The sequence below is a fragment of the Myiozetetes cayanensis genome, unplaced genomic scaffold (assembly GCF_022539395.1).
Source record: "Myiozetetes cayanensis isolate MyiCay16 unplaced genomic scaffold, myiCay2020 scf1, whole genome shotgun sequence".
Taxonomy (NCBI): Eukaryota; Metazoa; Chordata; class Aves; order Passeriformes; family Tyrannidae; genus Myiozetetes; species Myiozetetes cayanensis.
In genome coordinates this window covers 18856307-18882283 of record NW_026086604.1, presented here as the reverse complement: position 1 = coordinate 18882283, position 25977 = coordinate 18856307, and the positions used below count along the sequence as shown (strand labels likewise).

The 25977-nt window shown below is 41.6% G+C and overlaps 2 protein-coding genes across 2 annotated transcripts; one reads left to right on the top strand and one right to left on the bottom strand.

Annotated features, from left to right (window-relative positions):
• The first annotated feature begins 287 nt into the window (after window positions 1-287).
• Window positions 288-7398, top strand: CTHRC1 (collagen triple helix repeat containing 1). Its single transcript, XM_050317174.1, has 4 exons — window positions 288-437; window positions 3632-3853; window positions 5163-5379; window positions 6793-7398. Exons 1-4 carry the CDS (start codon window positions 288-290, stop codon window positions 6933-6935), a joined length of 732 nt encoding a protein of 243 aa, XP_050173131.1. The 3' UTR covers window positions 6936-7398.
• On the bottom strand, window positions 7260-25949 carry SLC25A32 (solute carrier family 25 member 32). Its single transcript, XM_050317162.1, has 7 exons — window positions 25758-25949; window positions 22917-23067; window positions 21795-21880; window positions 19600-19760; window positions 12945-13058; window positions 12252-12397; window positions 7260-10627 (listed from the first exon to the last, which is right to left on the bottom strand). Exons 1-7 carry the CDS (start codon window positions 25927-25929, stop codon window positions 10492-10494), a joined length of 966 nt encoding a protein of 321 aa, XP_050173119.1. The 5' UTR covers window positions 25930-25949; the 3' UTR covers window positions 7260-10491.
• Between the last annotated feature and the right edge of the window lie 28 nt (window positions 25950-25977).

The following is a 25977-nucleotide window of genomic DNA, read 5'->3' as shown; positions in this document are numbered from 1 at the left end:
GGGCTCCAGCACCGCCCATGGAAAGCTCGGCCGGGCCAGCCCGAGGGGGCGGGAGCCCCCGGCCCTGTGCCAATGGCTGCGGGGGGATGGCTCTGCCTGGCCGTCCCGCTCCGTTACAGGATGGAAATTCCCGGCCTCCCCGGGGAGGGAGCTGGGGCTGCGCGCGCTGAAAGGCTCATTTATCCCCGCGCTGCCGCCCAGAGCGGCGGACACGGGGTCCTGCGCCGCAGCCTCCCCCCGGCCCCGCCGCATCCCCGCCTCCCCTCCCGCCCCGCGCCCCCCGCACGATGCCCCGCGCCCCGTTCGCCGCCGCCCCGCTGCTGCTGCTGCTGGCGCTGCTGCTGCTGCTGCTGCTGCTGGCGGCCCCGCCGCCCGCCGGCTCCGACAGCCCCAAGGGGAAGCAGAAGGCGCTTCGCCAGCGGGAGGTGGTGGACGTGGTGAGACGGCGGCGCCGGGGCCAGGAGCAGGTCTGGGAGCAGGGGCCGGGAGCGGGTCTGGGAGCAGGGCCAGGAGCGGGTCTGGGAGCGGGTCTGGGAGCGGGGCCGGGAGCAGGGCCGGGAGCGGGGCCGGGAGCGGGGCCGGGGGTCGGGATCGGGTCCAGGAGCTCGGCTGACCGAGGTGCTGGGGGCGCGGGGCGGGCGGGGGTGGTGGCCGGAGGACTCTCGCGGACACTTTTTTTTGTTGTTGCGAAGATGCGGGAAAAAAAGCGAAAAATGAGTTTCGAAAAACCTCTCCGCCGCTCCGGGCCGGGCAGCGCCGGTCCCGCGCTGCTGGACTTCTCTCTTGGGTTCTGTTAATTACGCCCTGGTTATGCTGAATCTGCAAAATGCCGGGAAGGGGTTTGACGGGCTTTGACAGAAACCGCAGGTTTTCGTCGGCCGGCTGTGTGTGTTGGTGTTTCCCCATCGGGCTGCGGCTGGAGCCGGCGGAGCCCCCGCTCCCCGACGTGCCCAGTGCCAGGGGCATCGCGGCGGGACCCGAGGCAGCGCCGTGGGCTGGACCCTGCCCTCAGCCACTGCAGGGGCAACGTCGAAATCCTACAGCCCTTCCAACAGAAGCAGTAAATGCTGTTTAGTTTCCAAAGGGTTAGTGCATAAATAATAATGAGAGAAGTACAAAACAAGATGAAAAAAAAAAGTCTGCTGTTCAGCAGACACCCTGAAAACTGTATCGGCATGCTTCCTGAACCCATTTTTCCTTGGAGTCACGTGAATGCGTTACTCGTTTTGGCTGTGGAGACTGCGTACCACTGTCTGCAATTCCATTGCAACTAGAAACCTGAATGCCTTGGGACTATCCCATCTCAGGGATAGTTGAGAGGAGGGAGATTTTCCAGTCCTTAGTATGTTGAAAGCAGATGTGAAGGTATTTCTGTGAACTGCTGGATTGCTGTTCACCTCCTATAGAAAATCAGTGGCATGGCCATTTCTTTCATGATCTCCAGAGAGATCCCCTAAAGTGATATGCTGGAAGCACCGCTGATAGCAAAGCTCCTTCCCTTTCACACCACTTCATTGCCTTTTCCCTTTCATTGTGGAAGTAGTCAACTTCCATTGAGAATAGGGAGTCTGTACACATGGAGGAGCTTACATTTTCTGTTGGAGCAGTATTTTAGGGTCTCTTATTTCTCTGGCATTTTGGGTGTGACAGAATGAGTAGCAAAACGCAGGTAAATCAATGGCAGCTGACTCAGGCACAGCCCGATTGTACAGGCTGCTTCAGCTAAAGCCATGCCAGGAGAGAGTGAAGGTATGCCCAAGAGGGGATCCTGCCTTCAGCATTTTAAAATATGTTTTATGCATTTCCAGCTTAAGAAAGCATAAAAAGACTTTATTTGGCAAGACAGATGACTTTAGTTGGAACAGAGCCCAAAGTCCGGGTTCCTGTGCTCACATCAATTTTTTTGGGGTGGGCAATGGCTGAGCTGCTCTCTCTGGAAGGCTGCTGTGCAGCTCTGGGCCACCACGGCAGCAGCCCCTCTGTGAGGGTAGCCCAGCCCCTCGTGGTGTACCTGGGGATGGAAGGGGTAACAGGCCTGAGCCTTGGCCTGCCCCCATCTCTTGCCCATTTCCACATCCAGGATTTCTGTGTTGAGTAACCACATGAAAAAGCCAGAGCCAGTCACTGTTACAAATAGAGTCCAATGGGAAAGCAGCAGCAGCAAAAGCAGATAATCAGTGCTGGGTGAAATAGAAATGTCGTCCATCATTCTAATGGCCCCTGGGTCACTGTGTGCTTTACCAACCAGTCTTCAGCTAACTTTTCTAAAAAGTGGTCTTCTTGATTAAAATATCCCACTATTTCCACTGCTTTGAGCCAGCAGTGTTCTTTGGTGGACATAGTAAGGGAAAGCCAGCAGCCATTAGTTCAGCTCTCGTCTTACTTCTTACTAGACCTCTCCATATAGTCACTGATTTATTTTCGTGGCTCCAGCCAAGCCTACGATGGCTATGCTGGTTTTTGCACCCAGGCCTGTGAAAAGGCATAACCTCAGAATAAAAAAATTCACCAGTATGACAAAGGAGAGGGGGCAGGGGCTGTAGTTTACAGCTCCTGCAATGCAGACAGGGCATGTCTGGCAGGAGGGGGAATAGTTGCAGCAATAGTTTTGAAACGGGTATTAGGTAGTTTAAAGCAGATGAAGATGAACAAGCATGAGAAAACGGAAGAGCAGAATACTGTTATCTGTGAGGATTTGGGATGAAGACTAGAGCAAGCAGTCAGTCACCAGATGGGAAAGAGCATTTGAAGTAAAAGCTACCATCAGACCCTGCAGGTTCCTGCTTGGCATTTCCGTGCCTGCTGACACCAGTGCTCCTCCTGCATCCCAGCACTCACGCTGCTGGGGGAAGGAGCACAAACCTACTTTCTAAGGAGGGCAAACCCATATTTCATAAAGTAGGAAGGCAACATGTATTAATGTGCAGTTTGGGAGAGCAACACTTGACCTTTCCTAATACTGTGATGTTAGGAAGGATGTTAGTGTGCATCCTCCCATGTGTGCCTTCCCACTGTTATGGGAGAATCCTCAGTTCAGGATTATTCTAGGGTGCAGCTTCCTACATCTGCATCACCACTGATGTGTGTGCATTCTGGAGCCTGACTTGGGGGACTTGACTGTCACGACATGATTCTGTCCCAGAGGAGCTGCGACAGAGCAAAGAAAACCAGCATTAACCTCTGATCTCTGTGAAATGAAAAATTTTCTCTACTTTAAAAAAAAAAAAGGAAAAATAATAATGAAAACTTATCAGCAGAGACAGTTATACAAGCAGTCGTGGGTTAGGAGAAAGTAACTGAAGTAACTGTTAACATACGACTTCTTTTTTTTTGTATTGTTTTGACTTCTGATGTATTCCAACAGGTTTTAATTCTTGGACTAGGTAAATTCTTAATTCTAGGATTTATGTATCTTTTCATAACAAAATGGCATCTTAATTTACAGTAAATTCTGCTGGGACTGCTTACTTTTCTATTTTCTTCGTCTATGGACCATTTTCTTGATGATGCAGAAGTAGCCCATTAACTTGTGGCACAGCAGGGGGTTTGTGTTTTGTTGTTCATTTGCGTTTTATTTGGTTTGCCAAGGGAGTCAAGGGATGGAAGCAGCAAGATCTGTTCTGTGTTTCAGTATAATGGCATGTGCTTGCAAGGCCCCATTGGCGTTCCTGGACGGGATGGAAACCCAGGAGCCAATGGGATCCCTGGGACACCTGGAATCCCAGGAAGGGATGGGCTGAAAGGGGAGAAGGGCGAGTGCATGCGTGAGAGCATCGAGGAGTCCTGGACACCCAACTTCAAGCAGTGTTCGTGGAGCGCACTTAACTACGGCATCGACCTTGGGAAGATCGCGGTGAGTTTGCTTTGCCCGGGATGCTGCTCTGCATCAACCACAGCAGCCCCTAGGTCTGCCTCTGTGAGCTGGGCAGCACCAACCATACGGATTCCTGTTGGAACCTTTTCCTGCATGTAAGGGTGAACTTCTCAAAGGTTTAGCTACTTCACCTTCCTCTCAACTGTGTTTCAACTATGTGGTTTATTCATTTCTGCAATAGGATTTCAAAAGAATGATGTGGCTAGTGTAGGAGTACATTTAGAAAACCAGATATTTAAATCTCAGTCTGAAAGTCACACTACCAAAAAAGTACCTCCAGCTTGCCCAAAACAGGGCAAGGTTTTTACTATTTCAATCCTAAGGAAAGATGTACATCTTTAATCTGTTAATTGTACCTGTCTTTTAACTCCTGCTTCAAAAGAGTTGTTCACTGAACTCAGTTACGGGACGCTACTGCAAAGGATCAGCACTGTTCAGGAGAACTGCTAGTGTTACCCAGATCGACTCAAACAGTCTGCCCTTTACTGCAGCTGTAAAACTTTCAAACACAGTGGTTCAAGTCTAGAAAAAATCCCAGCTCAATCCCCGCTATGAAGCAAAGCCCAGAGGGGTTGGAGTAATTTCACTGCTATTGCTGTAGCTCGAGAGAGAACCAACTTTTTTAGCAGACTCTTTTCACTGCCTTGTACTTTCAGAACTGCCCCTAGCTTTTCTTTTTTTTTTTTTCCCCTTCATGATATCCAGCACTTTGAAGACAGGATAATAACCATTTAAAAACCTGAAAATGTTTTTTTTTCAGTTGTGGAGTCCTTATCAGGGTTTAAGCCTCTCAGAAATCTTGTGATAATTGTTAAGTCCAGGATTTCCACTAGCAGAGAGAGAAATTGTACTCTCCTATCATGCAAGGACTTGGAGGCTGCACTAGGTTATCTTCAGAGGTCCCTTCCAATCCTAATGATTCTGTGATCCTGTGACTTGACTGGAGCTTTCAGACAGCTCATAGCATTGACATAAACCCCAGAAGGTAACTAGGCTACCAACTTAACAGCAGGTGCTATCTAAATAAAGTGAAGAATTTCCATAATCCGTTTCTCCATTATTACCATCTAGGAGGTGCTGTTTCTGATTCGCATCTTTGCATTGTATGGCATTTGCCATGCTCCAATTTTTTTCTTGATTTTTTTTCCCCCCAGAGGGGACTAAAGAGAATAGCAAAAACATCTAGAAATTAATATATCCCTAAATATATTTCCTAAATATTAGCATATGGAAAATAAATAGATTCAAACCCAGAGGCTGCAACCGAAGCACTTCTGTCTCCCCTCAGGAATGTACGTTTACCAAGATGCGCTCGAACAGCGCTCTCCGCGTGCTCTTCAGTGGGTCACTCCGGCTGAAGTGCAAGAACGCCTGTTGTCAGCGCTGGTACTTTACTTTTAACGGTGCAGAGTGTGCTGGGCCACTTCCTATTGAAGCTATAATATACTTAGACCAAGGAAGCCCGGAGCTGAATTCTACTATTAACATACACCGAACTTCTTCAGGTATGTATGCTGAGACCGTGTGGGCACAGACGGAGGAGAAGGCAGTAGCAGGTACCAGAGTGCTGCCTGCCTTAGAAACTTAGAGAACTGAAAGAAGAGGTAGAAGAGCAGCCAGCTAACACTTGGTACTCTTACTCGGCTGCCTCAGAGTTGACTATCGATAGTAACAGTATTATAATTATTTATTAAGTGGTACTTTCTTCTTGTGGCATTTTTCATGGTACTTCTATCCTGAGATTTAGAAATGAAAGAGATTTCTATCCAGACAGTTCTACTGATCTCTGCCACAACATGAATACAGAGACATTCTGTGCTGTATTAGCCTATGGAGAAACAGCCTTACTGCCAAGTAGACACCCTTACAATACTGATATTTGCACATTATTTATGCATAACCCGGGCAGGTGGGGCTCGTTAGCCCTTAAAGGCAACCCACCTACGTCCTAAGGACCTCACTGCCACCGTCCAAGCTCGCTTGGCCCCGGCAGATGAACCTTAGGATTAAAGGGTGGGCTCAGTTCCGCGCACACTGTGTCTCACCTAAAAAAATCCAATGCGCAGGCTGGAAGGTGGAAAGACCTTCCCCGGATCTTCGCTCGCGAAGACTGGCCATTATATTATTATTATATTATTATTATTTATGCATAAAATGAGACTTATTCCTCCTGGAATTCTACTCTTAAATTCAGGTGGGGCACAGAAGTACTGCTAAAGCAAAATATCTGTGGATATTATTCAATTGCTAAGCAAAAGGCAAATTAGTGAAGTCATTCAACACAAAAGGATGTAACACTAGAAAAAGCTAATGAACAAGTCTCTGCCCTTTCTCCACTTTCCTCCCTGTACTGCATGAAGTCTAAAGCCTAGAGCTATCCTAGAATTTTTTCATCAATGGGTAGGATCTACCTCTCTTCATAAACCCACCACCTAGTAGCACTAGTGTGGCAAAAAAAAGGGCAGCAGGAATGGAACTTTATGCAGCAGCAGTAAATGAGGAGTGGCAAAGCTTATAGGGTGGCAATCACCTTTACAGGACTCAGCTGTGGAAGCAGGTACAGCTGCATCCCCATCTCCCCGCCCCATCACTGCTAAAAAGATGGCTGGAAGGGAATGAAGCCATATGCCAGCTCCCATTTGGTAAATTTGAACGTTTAAAGCAGCAGATAAACCTCCCATTTGGCCAGGTACTGCAGGTACAGGTGTCAGTCAGCAGCATGGTCAGAGGAAGTGCATGACTGTAACTATGCTGCCACATCTCTACATAAAAGTTTCTATTTCTAAAATTGCTGTTCAGGTTTAACTAAATAGCACAAGCTTGCAATGAACTGCTGTTAAGTACTTGTGTCCACCTTCAGTTGTGAAATACAAAGGGTTTGTGTCTGCTGAGGTAACGTGAATTTTGTCTTTAACCAGTGGAAGGCCTGTGCGAAGGGATCAATGCCGGCTTGGTGGACATTGCCATCTGGGTTGGGACTTGCTCTGATTATCCACGGGGAGATGCTTCTACTGGATGGAATTCAGTCTCCCGAATCATCATCGAAGAACTGCCAAAATAACTTCCCCTCCCTTTTTATAATATCTTTCTAGGTTTTTTTTTTTTTGTTTTGTTTTTTTTTTATTTTGTACTATTTTCTTCAGAACTTACTTCAATAGACTTGGATGCAAGTACTGGACTGAAAGGCACCCAAGCCTTGCATCTGTAGCCTTTGTCAAGCCTTGTTTTGTACATTGCAGAGGCTTTTTATAATAACCATTTTAGAATATAAATATCAAACCCAAGTTCATTAACTTTTTAAATTCCTTGTTTGATGTAATACCACCACTGTTCTCTAAGAATTAACCATAACTTTTTGTATCAAATAAATAATATCTTTTACAAAAAAAAAAAAAAATCCAGGCTATTTTATTGAACATTAATCTGCTTGAGGTATTTTACATGGTGTTAATGGTACACAGTTTTTTTAAAAGACTTTGAAGTTCCAAGAAAGTAAATTCAAATCTTGGCTTTAGCCTTCACAAGACATACATAACAACTATTCCTGTAAATCTGACGGCAGAGTAACATGAGCTGCTGTTACAATCTTGTGGTAACAAATTCCTGGTGATGTAACTGTGACCTAGATGATGTGGTAAGCATTAAATACCTTTTTCTGAATAATAATAAAAATAGACTATCTAAGCTCTCCTTTCCTCTTTTGCTTTTTTTTTTTCCTCTTTTGCTTCTTGAGACTGGATTTCAGTATAAACGTCTATGACTGGTCTCCATTATTAGGATGCAGACATTAAATAATTTTACAGTTACAAAACTTAATTTCATTGCTCCAATAAAATAATTTTCCTGGATTTAGCCTTTCAGATATTTAGAATCGCTTTGGTATTAATTAAAAGCTAGACATATTAAATAGCTTGGAAGATACAGAAAAAAAGCAGGTTGAAATGCCTTGGCTTTCAAAAAGTGAACTGGTAAAGTGAAACAATGACGTCACAGCTGTTTACAAGTGAGTGACAACACCTATCATGCTGGCAGAGCATTAGCTGCAGTATTTTAAGTATTTTCTTCCAAATTCTGCAAGTGATATACTCAAATGTTTTTAAAAATTGTACACATTCTAAAGAGAAACAATAGTCATGTTTGTATTACAAAATCAATTTTACATTAATGAAATAAAAAAACTCAAGAAAAGCATGTATAACATGCAGTCTTCCCAGAAATTAAAAGGAAAAAACATTAAATCTGAAATAATCAATTTATTTCAGCTATTTAGGACTAAATTCAAGCTCCTTTTCTGAACACACTATAGGATTTTCCCCAGGCATCTCTCAGATTGGTAGCTCTTGCCTGGATCTTTTGCTGGGGATGCCAGAAGAGCTCACCTGCAGCAAGGGGAGCGCTGGGCTTTCCCAACTGCAATCTTATGTGTGAGATTTGCTGCAGGCCAGCAAGTTACAGAGCTGGTATTCTGTCTCTGAAGGAATGTACTGTTTACCTTGGACTGGATGATGGGTTTTAAGGTACCTGAACACAAACAAGTTACTATGAGCTGAGCTATGGAGTGAATTTACAGGAAGTCAGTTAACATACAGTAGCTGATTGTGCCCATGCTTGCAGCCTGTCGTTGCAGGCATGAGTAAGCTGTTTTGGGCCTAGAGCGCACTGATCCACGCTAGTACGTGCAAAGGTTCTGTTCTTTATAATTTTTTTTCATGTCTTCACAATATATTTTGGATCCTGGTCGGCAGAGTTAATTCAGCATTCCATTAAATCCATTCTGTGTACCAGAAAACACACAAACCCAAGTAAACACCCTCCCCTCCAAAGGCAGAAGTTAGTAGCTGTTATGGATCTACATAGTAATTGGCATAGTAAACTTCCAGTAAATTTTTCTTTAGCTAAATACACAGGGAACCTTCCGTAATAAAAACCAACACCAGCCACAACGACCCCAGATGAGATTATTATTGCAGACAAGATTATCAACTGTATCAGTAGAGAGGATGGGAATGTAGAAGAGAAAGTGGAAATCATTAATAAAGTTAATTATACAAAAAATGTGGTATGTGGCAATAGTACTGACAGAAACAAGCAAATGGATTGCTGAATTTAGATTCAAAATACTGAGTAGTTTCTGTAGTTTTCCAAATTTTAACTTAAAAGTGAAACCAATTGCCTAATCTGTTAAATTTCTATTAAAAACCTTTCTCCTTTAACTTAGTCTGGTAAACAGGAAATTTCTTTAAGCGATTATTCGGGATTATTCCACTCCATGTGTAACTGATTAATTTCCCCCTACCTGTTGAATAATCTTTGCTAACTTATTTCCTAGTTAAGTGATACTTTGTAGATACTTCTCAATATCTTCTTACTAACAGCAGAAGGCAGATAATATAGTCAGTAATGTACAGTAATGTATTTTCTTAAAGAACTACAAAAACTCCAAATCAGCAAACCCAGACCTCCAAAAAGTACATATCCTTGACAGCAGTTATTAGCAAGCAAACAACCATCATTATTATACAAATTTAATGAAATGCACTGTAATTTAATTTATCACTAAATTAGCAATCAATATATTCTTAACAGTCCTTTCCTTAAGCCAAATCAGAAGGAATTAAAGCGTCATTCTGTTTTTTTAAAAGAAACACCTGTGCACAAGATTTTTTTAGACTAGTTACAGACTTCTTTTTTTTTCAGAGAATATTACTGAAAACTGTTATTTACAGTGGTTTGAACACTGCATCACTATGGATTACTAGAAAAAAATCCTCATTTTTAAAATGTAGGCCCACTTTCAAATATGCATTTCCTTAGTAATATTTGGTCAGATGTATCAGCAATGGAGACAGACTCTGGTATAGAGAGACAGAGAGAGATGGAGAGAGAAGGGAAGAGAGAAAATGAATTAAGTGGTGAGTAATGCATACAAAATACACTTTTGTCTGGTGCTAAAACCAAGTAAAAACCCATAGTGCAAGTATGTCCTGGTATGAGACAAGAACTGGGTTGCATCAGATTGGCAATTATTCAAACCCAAGAATGGATAGCCATTTTAAAAAACAATATTAGTTTCCAAAGGGCATCCCACCGAGGAAGAATTTTTGTGTTGGATGAGTAACGGAATTTGGAGCATTCCATATCCTAAAATCTGACAAATAACACAGAGCTGGATTCAGAGGACATTGCTCGTTTCTTCATGATACTCAGATTTTAAGAAGTTTTGACAGGTCCCAGAGTTGCTTCTATATGAAGTTTTTCACTTAGCAGGAGAAGAATCTGACCAACTGTTATCTTGAGACTTGTTGAAACAGCTTGGTCGGTTATTCCAGGCAGACCAGGATGAACTGAGTGGCTGCACAGCTGCCTTCACCCAGTCACAGGGCTATTATTTCACAGTTGCAGACATCTGTTTCAAGCAGACACAGCTGACAGAGAGGAAGGCAGCAACACAAGAACGTTCAACAGGAGAGATGCTGGCAGGGTTTTACTGTCTCTATGTTCTTTCCTCAAAATACCAGATCAATTCAGTGTCAAAAAAGACTGCTGAACTAAATTTTTCCCAGATCATAAATATAAAAAATAAAGGATAGATTCCTTACGAACCCAAGTTTGTACTTTTAATTATTTTCTTTTCTAAAACCAAGTAAAAACCCAGACACATTTTCATAAACTACAAAGGTAATACAGCAGGCAGGAGTCACTCTGATCACATTGGGGATAATTCCTTTGTAAAATCCATGAATTCCTTCTTTCCTTTAAAGACAAAGAAAAACATTTGGTTTTAATTAATGTCTTTTAAGAGAAACCAGACATAAAAAAAAATTTTTCTTCTTGAACTCCCATTGAGAGAGGTACTTCAGGTTAGAAATAACAATTTCAGACAGTGTTTAAAGTTTATCAAATATTAACCAATCTTTTTTTTTTTCTGAACATATTCTGGAGATTAGCTATCTAGCCTAGGACATGGGTGGTGTTTTCTGGAGTTTTTTTTGTATTATCTAAGTAGAAGACAATTTAGTATCTTTCTTCATGCCACAAGAACTGGTTAAAATAAGTTAAAATTTCTGCAGCCTGTTCCAAAACCCATTTACATATTCAATCTCACTGAAGCCAGCAGGACTGAAAGGCTTGGTGATTTTGGGTCATGTAAGAACAAGTGAGCTCAGAGTCAACACAACTAAGGAAAGTCAGCATTTACTTTTTGAGAATTGAAGCACTTCTTCCAGAACTTTGATTCTACTGGCCGATAAACTAGAATCTAACTTGTCCAAATTTGAATCAGTGTTCATGTTAGGGCTGTTAGGAAGTTTCAAAAATATTTAATAATATTTTCAGGCTTCACAGAAGCCTAGAACAACTGGAATGATGAGCACAGTTAAGACAGATCCTGGAAAATGCTTGGGTGTGGTTTACACTACCCTTCCTAGGGCTATAGGTTGCATTTGTTTCATCATGAGCACAGCAGTGGCCCCAGAATGGCTGTATTACACTTCATCAGAACTAATAAGCCTTCCTACGGACTGCAGCCCTGAAGGGCACAGTGCTGAGACATCAGAGCTATTTTTGCTCTGAACTGCCTTCAGCTGAAATGGTCATATTGCCTCTGAGTCAGGGGTGCTCCTGAACAACACAGCCTCAGTCACTTGTTCAGCTGGCACCTCTTCATGCCTCAGGACTTCATTCACGCCTGTCCAGCAATATGCTGCAACCCAGAAGCACTGTCCAAAGCAAGATGGATACTGGTTGCACACTGCAGAGGTGGCCAACCTCAGCTACTACAGAAGTCTGTGTGAAAACTCTCACAGGCACCGTGGAGCTGAGGGAAGGTTTGTTAGAAGATATGAATAGGTGTGAGGTCACAGTTCTCTAAAGGTCCTACAGGAAGCTGGGACAAACTACAAATGCAGTCAGCCCCCAGGGTAACCCAGGGACATCAGTATAAACAGCTCTGGCTAGCTCACTTCACCTTGCCAGGAATTTGGATTAGTCACAACTAAGGCTCCACAAGGCTTCCACACAGGGCTCCTGTCCTGTGTGATAAGCTGAAGCAGTTCAAGTGAGACTTCATTGTTTAAGAGCCCTACATCAGCCAAGTCAATGTTATTTTTTAACCTGTAAGTGAAATTTGCTGGGTAAGAGAGAAGGAAGACAGGATAAACAGAAATGTGCAGGCTGGCATTGACCCCCTCCTATCTCCTCCTTTGTCCTCAGCTTATAGCTATTAGTGGCATCTTGCACAAGGTAACTTTGTACAGATAACATTTTGTGTGCTCTGAACTGCCCTGGTTTTGCAAGTCAGCGCAGAAGCCAGTAAAGAAAGTTGTGATTCTGCAAGACTCACTTTCTGTGATAAGAGCTTTTAATTCTGCATGCGTACCTCCATGTCCTGCGGATCACATCAAACACACCAGAATATGTGTTATGCTGATCTTGAAGACGAGCTCGCACAACTTGATAGGGGTATGTTGCTGACACAGCAAATATTTTAGATACAGCTGCCATCATTATGTATTCCACAGTGTTCTAGAAGCAACAAAAATGACTGAGTTTGCCTTAAGTATGGTTTAAATTAGCCCATTTCCCCAAATCTTATTTGATTTTTAAAAGTTGAACTAAACAATATTCTAGATTTTTCCCCTAATAATACACATATTAAAAAAAAAGGCAATGTTTACTCTATGCAGTGCTACAAGTAATGGATTGTAAAATGTGTTCTGCCCTCTCATTCCTATCAAAGGAAACACTTCTTCCAAAGTAACTACCTTTGCCCAACTTGCACCTGACCAGTTTTCCAAGGTTTAATATCACCATCTGCGGTTCCACAGAATAAGACAAAAAACATTCCTGCCTCTAAAATTCTCAGAACATTTGCCAAAACAAGAAATTGATTTCCAAAAGTAGTGCTAGCCAGTTGCTTGTTCTTAAAAAGTAAGTATTATTTCCTTCTATATATTCTACATTCCAGTTAATGTATTAATACTTTGCACATTTGGCTGCCCTATAACCTAGACAAATTGAATAAATTTCTATTTATTCATATGCCACGACACATTTTTATTCTCAGTCATACCAATTTTGTATCTGATACTCTGTTTCTATACTTGTTGTATCTCTCTTTCAAATCTTCATATGCCATGAACTGAAGTGCTCCATGTGAAGTTCCAAACAGACCAGGCACAAATCCCTAAAAAAGGAATAAAACAAGGTTAAAGGGTAATGCATAAAAATGGTACAACTTGACCGAGCACAGCTTAACACACATCAAGTGTCATCCCTTAATTTACAGACCGTGCCTGCATAACTCGCCGTGCAGTGTGATCAGAGCTGACTCTGGGATGATATTCCTAATGGCAGACATCACACAAACATGTAACAATGTCACTTTTCTCCAAATGACATACAGGCTAAAGACACCTACTGAGTCACCAAGATAAAACAAGTGGCCCAGGGCCTCCACCTCACAGAGCACAAGCTGGTAACACAGATAAGGACTGCCAGAACACAAATCAAGCTGCAGTCTTGTAGGGGTGCTGCTCACTGCCTGCTCCTTTCCAGAAACTGGCACTAAGCGGTTTAATTCCCATCTGAAACTGGTAAGGCAATGAGAGATGCTGGCATCTCAGTGAGAAGGGCCACAGGGGGTAGAGGTACAAAAAAATGACTGTGATCAAGCCCTGGAAATAGATACATAAGTGTTTGCATGTATGTGTCTCTACATAAATATCTACAATATATATACATTTCTATATTAAAAGTGTGGGTCTATATAGAATCATAGAATCGTTTAGTTTGGAAAAGACCTTTAAGATTATTAAGTCCAACCACAATCCTAACACTGCCATGTCCACCATTCACCCACGTCCCTGTGGGAGAAGAAAGAGAGCGAGCCACTCCAGCAGTGGCAGGAAAGCTGAAGGGCACAGATGAAAAGCTAACTCATACAAGGACTTATGGGTGATTTACATTAAAGAATTAAATCTAAGATTCAGATCAGTTTGAGTGCAGTCCTCACCGTGCTATGAGCATATTTCAAGGAAGCCCAGCAGAAGTGCCCAAAGATGTGACAAAGCAGTTTGGGAAATGTTCCCCATTTGTAGGAGGCAGTATCGGATAGTAAGAGTGTAATATGGAAATACACATCAACCTTTTGTTTCAAAGAAAGTTGAAATGAAGGGGAAAAACAGGTATTTTCTGAAGTGTCTCCACAAGAAAGAAAAGACAGGAGGTCCCTCAGGAACAGGACTACCTCAGTTAAAATGAGCTGCCAGCTGCATGGGTTCCAAAAAGCGCTAATTCTCTTTTAGAAGTGTTGGTCACTTACACTGAAAAAATACAAATAAGTGGGGGATTAATCATCTTGGCCAGAAATTACTTAAGGGAGCCAAAAACTTGCTGAAAACTGTTACAAAGGGACAATTATAATGGAGTTAGTGATGCAAATGTGGGTAAAAGGACTCAAAGAACCAAAGTTTCAAAAAAATATACTGATATTGAACAGTTTTATCTGATTTCCTATGATTCATTCAGGCAAGAAAAAGGAATTAAAAAAATGTGTCCAGACTCAAAACTGTGTGTTAGACTAAGTGGGAAGTCCAGAATGTTGAATAAAGACAATATACTATTAAAAGCCTGAAGAAGAAGAAAAAGAGAAGGGAACCTGGTAGGAGTCCACTGAAATAGTGTTAACAGGACAAAATGATAAACTTCTAAATTGCAGAAAAAATCCAAAACAACTAAAACTACAGCAGGCATAAAAATCGCACAGAGTTTCTATCATTTCAGAGATCAGCTCTCTTCATGCTACAGATTTTTTAAGTTCTTGATATTACAGCCATTCAGGAAGTGATTTTTTAGAATTTCTTTGATAAATAAGGATAAATTCCTTCTCACAGTAGAAAATACTGGCCATGAATTCATCATCAGTGACCAGGACCTGATAAAATGCATTAAGGGCTTGTGAAAGTCCCCAAAAAGCACTTCTACAAACATGGTAACAAATGGAATTGTACCCCATATCTGTATTTTGTCAACTGTGAGTATAACCATAGGCTTTTGTGAAGCCTCAAGCCAAAGGGCTGCAATAGAGGGAATGGACAACTTTGGTTTTCACAATACCTGTATCAGAAACAAAAATAAACCAGTATTATAAAATCAGAAGGAGAAAAGAAAAAACAAAATTATAAAAAGTATCAAAAAATTATCTGGGTCAGGAGAACAAGGAATGGTATGAAACTTATGGATAGTGACAGCAGGGAAAATCTTCATAAATATTTATCTGTGATGAGACAATAAAACTGTTAAAAGACAGTGGAAGTAATTGCTCTCCAATTGGAAAAAATTAGAATGATGTATTTATATCATAGGAGAATGAGATAATACTTTCCTCACCAACAAAGGAAGAATGTTAAACAATGTTTAGGAGTGCTAAACTCTAAAATTTAAGCCAGCAGATTTGGATAACTTGCTCCCAAGAGTCCTAAAGCATCTATTGATGATAAATGAGTCCTGGCATGCCCTGTCTTGTGCTGATGAGGAAAGCTTCCAAAGACTGAGGGACTTTTAATGCCGGGCCAATATTAAAAAATGCAAGAAGGGAGTGAGGTAAACTGTCAGCCAAAGTGTCTCAGTAAAATAAGAGCTGATCCAGGCTTCTATTGATCATACATAACAATGTGTTCTTATGGAACATATTTCAAAGCAAAACTGTTTCTTCACGGTACTGAAATATCTTGGCTGAGCAAGTTTTTGAAACATGTTCCTATTCGGTTTCTTATTTTCAGAATAATTTAATACAGAATTCTTCCTTGCCACAAAATTTGATAGAATTTGGTATTTACTTTTCATCTACGTGAAGATCAATTTTAAAATAATTTCACTTCATGTACTCCTTTGTATTTTTTACTATAATACTCAAAATTATATCTTTAGAAGATTTTCGCCATGCGGGTTGAAAAGATCAATGGTTTCTCAAAGAAATCCTGTTTGAATTCTCTTTTGAGGGATTAGAACAATAGAAAGAATATATAACTAGAAATTAAAATGGTAAAGTATATAATCCTGAACAGCAGACAGTGTAAATAAAAAAAGTATTTTAAAGTTGGCTTAATGAGTTGCAAGTGCTGAATATCCAGGACAAGAGGAAATTGTCCCATTGATTAGTATTTCAAAGGTCATCCATCCCAACGAAAAGAGACATAGGCAAATGTATAAAGTGGAAAGCCTATGTTACTTAGTAAGGTAGGGAACAAGGTTCATTTGGTGATTTGGTACTCACATCACTGCCTGAAGTGTTTGAGAGCACTCAAGCCAAAGCAGCAGCTGAGGTCACTTGGTCTATTCAGCCTGAGGAAGAGGAGACTGAGGGGAGACCTCACTGCAGTTACAACTTCCTCATGAGGGGAAGAAGAGGGGCAGGCACTGATCTCTTCTCTGTGGTGACCAGTGACAGGACCTGAGGAAGGGCCTGAAGCTGTCTCAGGGAGGTTTAGGCTGGTTATTAGAAAAAGGTTCTTCACCCTTTTTCTGGGTGGCTAGGCACTGGAACAGGCTCCCCAGGGAAGTGGTCACAGCACCAAGCCTGAAAGAGTTCAAGGAGTGTCTGAACTACACTCTCAGGCACATGGTGTGACTCTTGGGGATGGTCCTGTGCAGGGTCAGGAACTGGACTTCATGATGCTTGTGGGTCCCTTCCAATCTGGCATATTCTGTAATTCAGAATGCAGCAAATTCCCTTTGTAGTCTGCTTAGTGTTGTCTTCATTTGGGTTCTCAGTGTGCAAAAGACCTGCAGTATCAGAGTGCCCTGCTCTGGCAACTTGTGCAGAAAGACACTGGAGTATGCCATTATCTGCCTAAGGAGCTTGATTCTTTCATGGTGAAAAATGATACCATCTTTTATATTAAAGTTATTTACGCTTATGTCTCTCCGTAGAACCTGTAACTAAATTTAAAGTCAAGATGGCCAAATCTCAATGAATTTTGCTGAGTACAATTACAAAGATGTAAAAAATCACTTAGCTTACAAGCTTCATATTTGCAAGAAGAAGAAAAACAGCATAAGCAAAAGCATAGCAAAATAAAGAGGTCTAACTAAGTGCCTTAGACATTAAAGGACTGGAAAAAATACTTCACCCTCAGAACATAGAATCCTGCCTGTCAAAGGTGAAATGACAACACAGAAGTGTCCAAATATACTGCACTTGCTAACAAGCACACATTACTGCTAGGATTCTTTTTGTTCTGTTAATGAATACTGCATTAATATTCTCAGTCATGATGACTCTGGATTTTACTTAAATTTTCTGCATTTCCTGTATATTTTATTGTTGTCTATTAAGAATTACCCTATTTCCAGTTGCTGCTTCTATATCATTGCTAAAAGAGAATGAAACTTAAAATACACATACAGAAGTACTGAGGCCAGGAAGACTGTTTGATTCTTGATTGATGTTTTAGCAGCCAGGAACTCCAGACTATAAATCTAGTAGATTCCCAGAAGCTCAGAGATATTTTATGTTTTCCAATTCCTTCCATCTTACAATTATTTTACAATGTTCAGTCTCTCCTGCATTATGCTTGAAAAAAACAAGACAGCACTCATAACATGAAGATGGTTGCATGACATTCAACTTCATGCCAAAGTAATTTTTAGAGCTCAGATGTCCAACAAATCCACAGGTCTGTTCAAATTACATAACCCCAAACTGATTTTTAATTCAGCCTGGTGCGCAGCACAGCAGCTCTGTCCCCAGTCATCTTGGGGATGGAGGCCATAGGACAAAGCCTAATGGATGAAGGGTGTGGAAGATCACAGACTGGATGATTACTGGGATAATCAGCGAAGGAAAGACTCCTGCCTTTTCAAAACCTGGCCAAGTGCAAGAAAAACAACTTACCGAGGAACACAGATTCAGAAGAACAATAGTTCAATGAATGACCAATACCCAGAAGAGGTATTAAAGACAGCTTTGATCCCTGCTAAAAAGATTGATGTATCTTGACATTACTAGCCTTGTGCCTCAAAGGATTGAAAGGATTTGCTCCGACCAGTAACAGCAACTGTACAACAGAGAGCAAGATATGGAATTGCTCGGACAGAAATACTATTCTTTAGAAGACTAATCTCCATCAGAAAGAAACTCCTTCCAGATTTTATTTCCAACTTTCGTTGGCACTATCTGAGATCCCCTCATTTGCTATAATTCGCTGAAATTAAGATTATGAGAAAAAAGAAGATGCATGTGTACTACAAAAACGTCAGCTGTCAAATTTCAAACAGAGCAAGAAAAAGTAGAAAATGAAGGGAGGCTAAAGTATGCACAAGCCAAAGAGCCAACTAAAGATGTGCCTTTTTCCCCAGTATAGACAAGGTTCAGAGAGTCCTCACATCAAATGGAAGTTGCTCAGTGTACATACTTATGTAAGTCACTCAAGACCTATCTAGGTCACCTTCTTCACAGATTTAAGCAAGTAATTTGCTCTTTCAAAGGAAGTATCTGGTTTAGTTCCTCATTTGCAGATTAACACTACAAAGAAGTGTCTAATGCCAAAGGCAACACATGTTACATGCACGAATAATCTGAAAAGAAGGGTAGAAGGACATCTTAAACCCTAACAGATTCAAGAAATTAGAACTTATCTACATGGAACAGAGCAGACATCCAGGCAAGCAAATCAGAAATCCTGACAATTTCAATTTAGGAATAAGTAGGGTGCCTTGCTCCTGGTGTCAGAATTTGGCATCTGTTGCCACGAAGCATACTAGTCTTTCAGCATAGGAAAGATTATATTTTTCACTGAAAATAAAAGAAGCTGGTATTCTTTAACCAGGACAGTTCACAAGAGATAGTGGTCTTGTTCCCCATCCCTAGGAGTGTTCAAGGCCAAGTTGGATGGGGCTCTGAGAAACCTAATCTAGTGAAAGGTGTCCCTGCCCCCCACAGGGGTGTTGAAACTAGATCATCTTTAAGGTCCCTTCCAACCCAAGCCATTCTATGATTCTATGATTCTATAGCATTACTTGCAGGAGAAGAGCCAGACTGAACTAAAATAGGTTTCTTCGCAACTTCCAGGCACTGATGAATGAATCTTGATGTCATGACCTGAAGGAAGGAGGAGGTAAAAAGTCCAAATCCAGTTGCCATCTGTTTCCCTAAATTAAAGGGAACAAAACCCACACACATATGCACACCATATTTAGAAGTCTGCAAATTTTACGCATCTAGAGATGATGGATTACAGACGTCAATAACTAGAGGGCAAATAAGCAGTTGTGAAACCATCCATTGTGGAAGAAAAAATTAGCAAGTACTTTAGTCATATGTTATCTTCCATAAGATGTCAGAAAGACAAAGATAAGGGATGAAATGGAAGAAAGTACTAGCAGCAAGATAGATTACACTATTGCTGCCCTGCTTATCCACATTCTAATTACAGGAAAACTCAAAAAATTTCAAAGCAGTTTACTCTCTATCACCCAACAGAAGATGGCTTAGTCATAAAGCTTACACTGTATTATTCAGGATTTCCTCTGTCCTCTATCTCAACAGTGTAATAGCTTTTCTTCTGTTAAGCTTTTTTGCTGCATTTCTCCAGTGGGAATAACTCAGAGAATAAAAGTAAGTGTGTTATGACAAAAAATTACTTGCCCTCCCCTTTTTTTTTTTTGTCTCACCATGCTACTGAGTGGTGGCAGCCAATTCTGGAATTTTTCTTAGATTTTGTTACCTTATACAAGCCACGAATGCCCTCTGCCTTGTATATCTTTACAAGAGCATCAACCATTCCTCTGTACTGCCGCTTTGACGGATCAACACCAGCGTTGTACTGCAGCACCAGTCGTGTCTTTGTTACCCATACCGGGTTTGTAATGCAGAGTGTCATGGCTCCTGAGAACAGATGCAAGTCAGACTGATTGTTATGCCAACTCCAAAGCTTGTCCCAGTTTGTTCAGTCCAATGCAACACAGGCTTTTACGAAGACAAAACTACTTATCCTACAAGAATATTCATATTACTTTAAACGGACAAAGTTTATACCCTCCATTTCTCCCCCCCCCCCACCTTCAAAGCTCACAATAAAATCCAACCCACTCCTGCTGGGAGCACATCTGCAGAGCACACAGTGCATATTCCTAGTATAGCCCCTTTTTTTACCTCACCTTTCCACAGTTAGTAGCATAATTGTAGTAGATAGGAAATGTAAATAATTTTTTAATTTAATCCTGATTATCAAAATTATTCTTCAGGTATACAATTGCTCAAAATTTAATGGACACCTCAGTCATGAGAAATTTGCTTAATCATACTGACAGGTTAATACAAGCAACCTGTTATAGCTTTATAAGTTATTGAAAATAAAGTTGTAAAAAAACCCATTACTATTTTTCACAATAAACAATATGCCTTAAATTTCAACATTAAATGAATGCTCCAACATCCTAATAAAGTCTTCTCAACTGACTAGATTAAATACAACACAGAAGCATGTACAAGAACATATGTTAGAAAAAAACATATTAAAAGTTTTGCTGATAGAAGTAATTTTATTTCAGATCTTCAGTTCCCAAGAAAACTTGGACCACAGATAAAGATTTTAAAAGACCAATGACCAATTCACTTTTTCTACTAACTTAATTGGGACAAGTGCTTCTTTAATATCTTCATTAATGACATAGACAAAGGCATAAAGTGCACCCTCAGCAAATTTACCAATGAGACCAAGCTGAGTGGTGCAGATGACACATCTGAAGGATGGGATGCCATTCAGAGGGACCTGGAGAAGCTCAGGAAGTGAGCCCATGGGAATCTCATGAAGTTTAACAAGATCAAGTGCAAGCTGCTGCACCTGGGTCAGGGCAATGCCCAATATCAATACAGGCTGGAGGATGAACAGATCAAAAGCAGCCCTGATGAGAAGGACTTGGAGGTGCTGGTGGATGAGAAGCTGGACATGAGCCAACAATGTGCATCTGCAGCTCAGAAAGGCAAACATATCCTGGGCTGCACCAAAAGCAGTGTGGGCAGCAGGGTGAGGGAGGTGATTCTGCCCCTCTACTCCACTCTGGTGAGACCCCACCTGCAGTGCTGCATCCAGCTCTGGAGTCCTCAGTACAGGAAAGACATTGACCTGTTGGAGCAAGTCCAGAGGAGGGCCACCAAGGATGATTAAAGGCATGGAGCACCTCTCCTATGAGGAAAGGCTGAGAGAATTGGGATTGTTCATAATGGCGAAAAGAAGGCTTCAGGGTGACCTACTTGTGGCCTTCCAGTACATGAAGGGAGCCTACAAGAAAACTGGAGAGGGACTTCTTAGAAGGGCAGATAATATTAAGGCAAGGGTGGATGGCTTTAAACTGAGAATTTAGACTGGATATTAGGTAGAAATTAGTCACTGTTGCAGGAGCTGGGATGTCCTATCTGTGACAGTGTTAAAGGCCAGGCTGGATGGAGCTTTGAGCAATGTGGTCTATTGGAATGTGTCCCTGTCAATGACAGGCAGTTGGAACTAGATTATCTTTAAGGCACCTTCCAACTCAAACCATTCTATGAGTCTGTGATTCAATAGGTCTTGTCTTTTTCATGTCTAAGTGTTAAACATTTAACAAGTTAACAAGCTGATAGCAGCAGATCTACATAGTTATATTTTGGAACCCCATATGACACTAAATGTGGAAAATGCTTATGCACAATGAAAACAAGGACAAAAGATGTTTTGACAACTCCTAATTCTGTGCAAAACTGAAGAGACCCCAGTGATCCATCTTTTAATGTAAGACCTTGTTATTTTATTTACAGACAATAAATGATTGCATTTGGGCTTGAACACTCACACTTGCCACCTGTAAGCTGCACTAACACAGAAAGGCAGGTAGCACCATATGGAAAGGCTAGAACATTAACCTTCTCTGAATTTAAACTCACCAGACTCTGCAGCTGACACTAGGTGTTCGGTTGCACTGAGACTTTCCATCTTGCCTTCCTTCTTGTAAGCTTTGATGGCATTGTAACTGGACAAATGTAAAATATAATTTGGTAAAGGTGAAAACAGATCTACATCATGAAAAACACAACCCCAAAATGCCTCTCTCAAGATCATGGTGGCACACAGCCTTTGAAAAAAAGATACCTAAACTATCTTTGTTTAGTTGATTAGTTGATCTCTGAGCACTTAGCTCTTTAAAGTGACCTACGGTAATACATATTTAAATTGTATTATTGAACTGTCAGTATCAATGGGACTGCATCTTGAAACAGCTATCAAATCTCAAGAATTAACTTCTAAAAGAACAAATTAGATAGCCTCCTTTTTATTGAGAGCAACACTGACAAGTATCTATCTTCTAGCTCATAAATACACTGAGCTTTCTTCTCTTGCTCTAGTTTGTAGCCTTGTGGATTAAGAAATTGTCAACAGGAATCTACAGCAAAGCTTAAGGACTGAAGTACAACAATAACAGAGTCCAGACAACTGACAAATGATGTTTGCATAGCCATACCAGCTAACTACTCTCTAGTATGCTTCAATTAATAAGAATCAGCAGTAAATCAGGTCACAGTTACAAAGTGAATAAAGCAGAATATTAAAAAATGAGCTTTATAAGCAAATCCCATCAACTGACAAAAACAATGAAAGAACTGTCACTAAAATGACTAGAAAAACAGTTAAACATTTAGTTTTAGTAGAAAATCTCATCATGTGTTCTTAGTACATCAGTTTAAGTTTGTGTTTTTCACGAGGTTTTAAACACAGTGCATTGGCACTTTTAGAGAATTTTTCATGAATAATATCACCATTCCTCAAGTATTTTCCCAGCATCAAGGTAATGCACTGTACCTGACAAAGGAACAAGGTCTCTTAAATTTGAAAACCATAATAAAGCAAACCATAATAAAGGGTAACAGACATGGACTAACTAAGAGAATCACAAGTTTGTAATTCACTTAGCACATTTTTATACTCCCTCCCCTAAAGAAGAAGCAGTATATCTGTATATCTGACCATTACATTGTGCAGGATATGACACATTTTACAGTTCTACTTACAAGAAAAAGTAAAGTCCCCAGGAAGCCCCTGCTCCCACCATGTTTGGAGTTACCCCTTGATATAAGCCTCGTAGTCCTTCATGCTTCCAGACAGTGGACATACAGTGGAAAATCCCATTGTATTTTGGCCTCAGCTCCAATCCATCACTTACTGTGAAAGAAAGAAATTATATTAGAAAATATTTCACGAAACAAAGTTCAGCTGTGTCAAAGCCACCGGAGAAGTCCACAGCCTTCAAAGCAAGCTGAACATGACCTAACTGATCAACTGTATTTTAAAAGTATTATTTCACAAGCAAGCAAGAGTTGGGGTTTACAGCTTCCTAAGTCTAGAGTTAAAGAACTTAAACAAAAAGCAGGGAAAAAGAAAATAAAAGAACTCTTTATCTCTGTAAGAAGAAATTTCCCATCAATCTGCACTGCTGTGCATTTTTGGTGAGCAGCAGCATTGACTTTTAAGTTTTTTGTGTCTTCTTTTTAGCATCCCTCCAATTTTGTACCATATTTCACATGATATGGGTGGGGTTCTCAACAATACATTTCTAAAAGGAGTCCCAAATAACAATGCTTAAATTCAGTCTTTCTCTTTAAAATGTTCTATAAGGCAATGACTTATGTCTTCCAGACCAAGTCAGTTTTTATCAGAATACTCAAAGTTTACCGCCATCAAAAATTCCTGTGCTCTTCTACTCTCATTGAATACATTTGCAGGGAAACACCAGATGCATGCACTTCTCCCACCTAATAACCTAACAATTGGTTGTTCAAATATTCAGAAAATATAACTGTCAAAAATAGATAACACACACAAGTTTTTGTTTGACAGATTTAATGTAGAACATGGATGTCCACACCACTTACAGGGGTAGCTACTATTGCTCCTACCATAACAGCAGGGGAGCAGGCTCGTTGCTGGTGATCTAGGTGGTACGGTGCATGGTGAGATGACAAGCGGTAACAGACACAAGCTATAATACAAGGAATTCTGACCAAAATTCTTTATGCAGTAGAGTGGCCAAATACTTGTGCAAGTTGCCTGAAGAACATCTTTGGAGCCACTCAAAAACCTCTCAGACGAGACTACACCAACTGATCTAAGCAGACCTTATCTGAGTAGCAGGTGAACTCCACAGATCTCTTCTGACCTAAATTACTATGAGCCAACATAGCAGCAAACTTCATTCTTAATATAGACATAAGGCTAGACTGCAATTGTACTGAAAATTCATCTCAAAGTTTTACAATCAATGTAGTTTTTGAGTTCCCATGAAGATTAAATCCGGTATACAGTTTTCTGTTCAGTGACACATTTATTATTCATTTCCCTCGAATTTTGTTTACAGTCTGTATGTAGTGACAGGCTTCACAAAATGCTTTTTGAGTGTATTGTGACAAGGCCTCAATATCTCGACAATCACACAAAACTAGAACAAAAATTAAAAATCTCTTTTCTCCCCCCTGAATAAGTGCTGCTACACCTTTCTCAAAGCCATTTCTGAATTTTTTTTACCAGGTTTGTAAACAAATTAAACAATGCAGGAAATCAGAGACATGCATGCAAGTCTGTCACTCAATGATGCTGCCAAGAATCTTCACAAAATTCATTTCTAGCATCAGCTCTTACTCCCTGGTTGAAGATAAAACATAGGAATTGTTATTTTCCACCCAAAAAAGCATGAGTGTAAGTGACCTCCAAAAGACACCTAATCCAAACCCATACTCAAAACAGATCTAATTAGATCTGGTTACTTAGGGACATGACCAGTTGACTCCTGAACATATCCAAGGCTGAAGGGATTACAGCTTTTCTGGGTAACCTTTTCCAGTATCCGACCACTCTCACAGGTAAAATAAATATCTGTAATTTCCCACATTCATGCTTGTGCCCATTACTTCTTGCCCTATAAACTATTCAGTTCCAAGAAGAATCGGGCTTTACCTTCTCTGAGTCCTCCAATCACACAGTCATAGACTGCAATTATATCTCTCCTCAGCTTTTCCTTTTTGAGGCCAAATAGATCCTGTTCTCCTATGCCATGTGCTCCAGCCCCTTCACCAGTCTGGTGGTCTCCACTGGAATCACACCAGTATGTCACTGTCTTCCTTCCTTGTACTGGTGAGCCCGAAACTGGACACATATGCAAGGAACTGTTTAAATCCAACTTTATAAAAGGTCTGTTTGGAAATGTAATGCTGTACATTTTTTAAAACCTCTCTGTGATAGTTCCCTATTTGGTTTTGACATGCTAAAACACCCATGTCTCTAAGATAACAATCCAGAGATACAGCAATTCTCTAAAAGAGAATATGATAAGTGGGGGACGTGTTTCTCACAATAACAGAAAAATCAAGAGAAGCTGTCATATTCCCCTGTGAAAAAAACCACAAACTAGTTAAGAGTTTTCTGCAAAACAACACCACTACTGTTAACAACTCAGGTTATTACAAAACTACTGCTACACTTTGAAAATCCTTGACATAGAGGTGAACTTCGAACGGGGGCTTGGGACAAATCCGCCTGTTAAAAGCAGACCGCGCTCCCGTGTCCTCTGGCACCGGTGGTCACGAAAGGGAGGGAAGAGGCTGCCCAGCTCTCTGCCCAGCCTGGGAACAGCTCCAGGCACACGGCACATTTTACAGTCCCTAGAAATGACAGGAAGGGTGAGCTTTGGGATAGCGGGGAAGCGAACCGGAAACCGTTCCTTTCGGCTCACGGCCAGTTTATCCCCAGCCGCGGGGCTGCCCCGCACAGCGGCTTTGGCCGGGCCGGGCACGGCGGGTCGGGGCACGTCCGTGCGCCCGCAGCACGGCACGGCGGGGGGTCGGCCGGTCCGGCCTCACCTGCGAAGCGGATCTTGACGAGGTCGAGCGGGTGCAGCGCCAGGGTGGCCAGGACGCCGCCGCTCATTCCCGCCGCCAGGTTCTCCAGCCGCACGTGCCGCAGCAGGGACGGCGCGCGCGGCTCCAGCGCGGGCGGCTCGCGCGCGGCGCACGCGGACCCCGGGGCGCCCATCGCCGGCGGCGCGCGGGCAGCGGCGGGACGGCGCGGGGGGCGGAGCCC

Excerpts from the sequence above, each read along its gene's own strand:
- CTHRC1 (XM_050317174.1), top strand. The coding sequence starts at position 288 with ATGCCCCGCGCCCCGTTCGCCGCCGCCCCGCTGCTGCTGCTGCTGGCG. Across the intron at positions 3,854-5,162 it reads TCGACCTTGGGAAGATCGCG|GAATGTACGTTTACCAAGAT; the intron begins GTGAGTTTGCTT and ends GTCTCCCCTCAG. Across the intron at positions 5,380-6,792 it reads CATACACCGAACTTCTTCAG|TGGAAGGCCTGTGCGAAGGG; the intron begins GTATGTATGCTG and ends GTCTTTAACCAG.
- SLC25A32 (XM_050317162.1), bottom strand. The coding sequence starts at position 25,929 with ATGGGCGCCCCGGGGTCCGCGTGCGCCGCGCGCGAGCCGCCCGCGCTG. Across the intron at positions 19,761-21,794 it reads AGTGTCAGCTGCAGAGTCTG|GAGCCATGACACTCTGCATT; the intron begins GTGAGTTTAAAT and ends ATCTGTTCTCAG. Across the intron at positions 12,398-12,944 it reads GAGTATCAGATACAAAATTG|AACACTGTGGAATACATAAT; the intron begins GTATGACTGAGA and ends TGTTGCTTCTAG.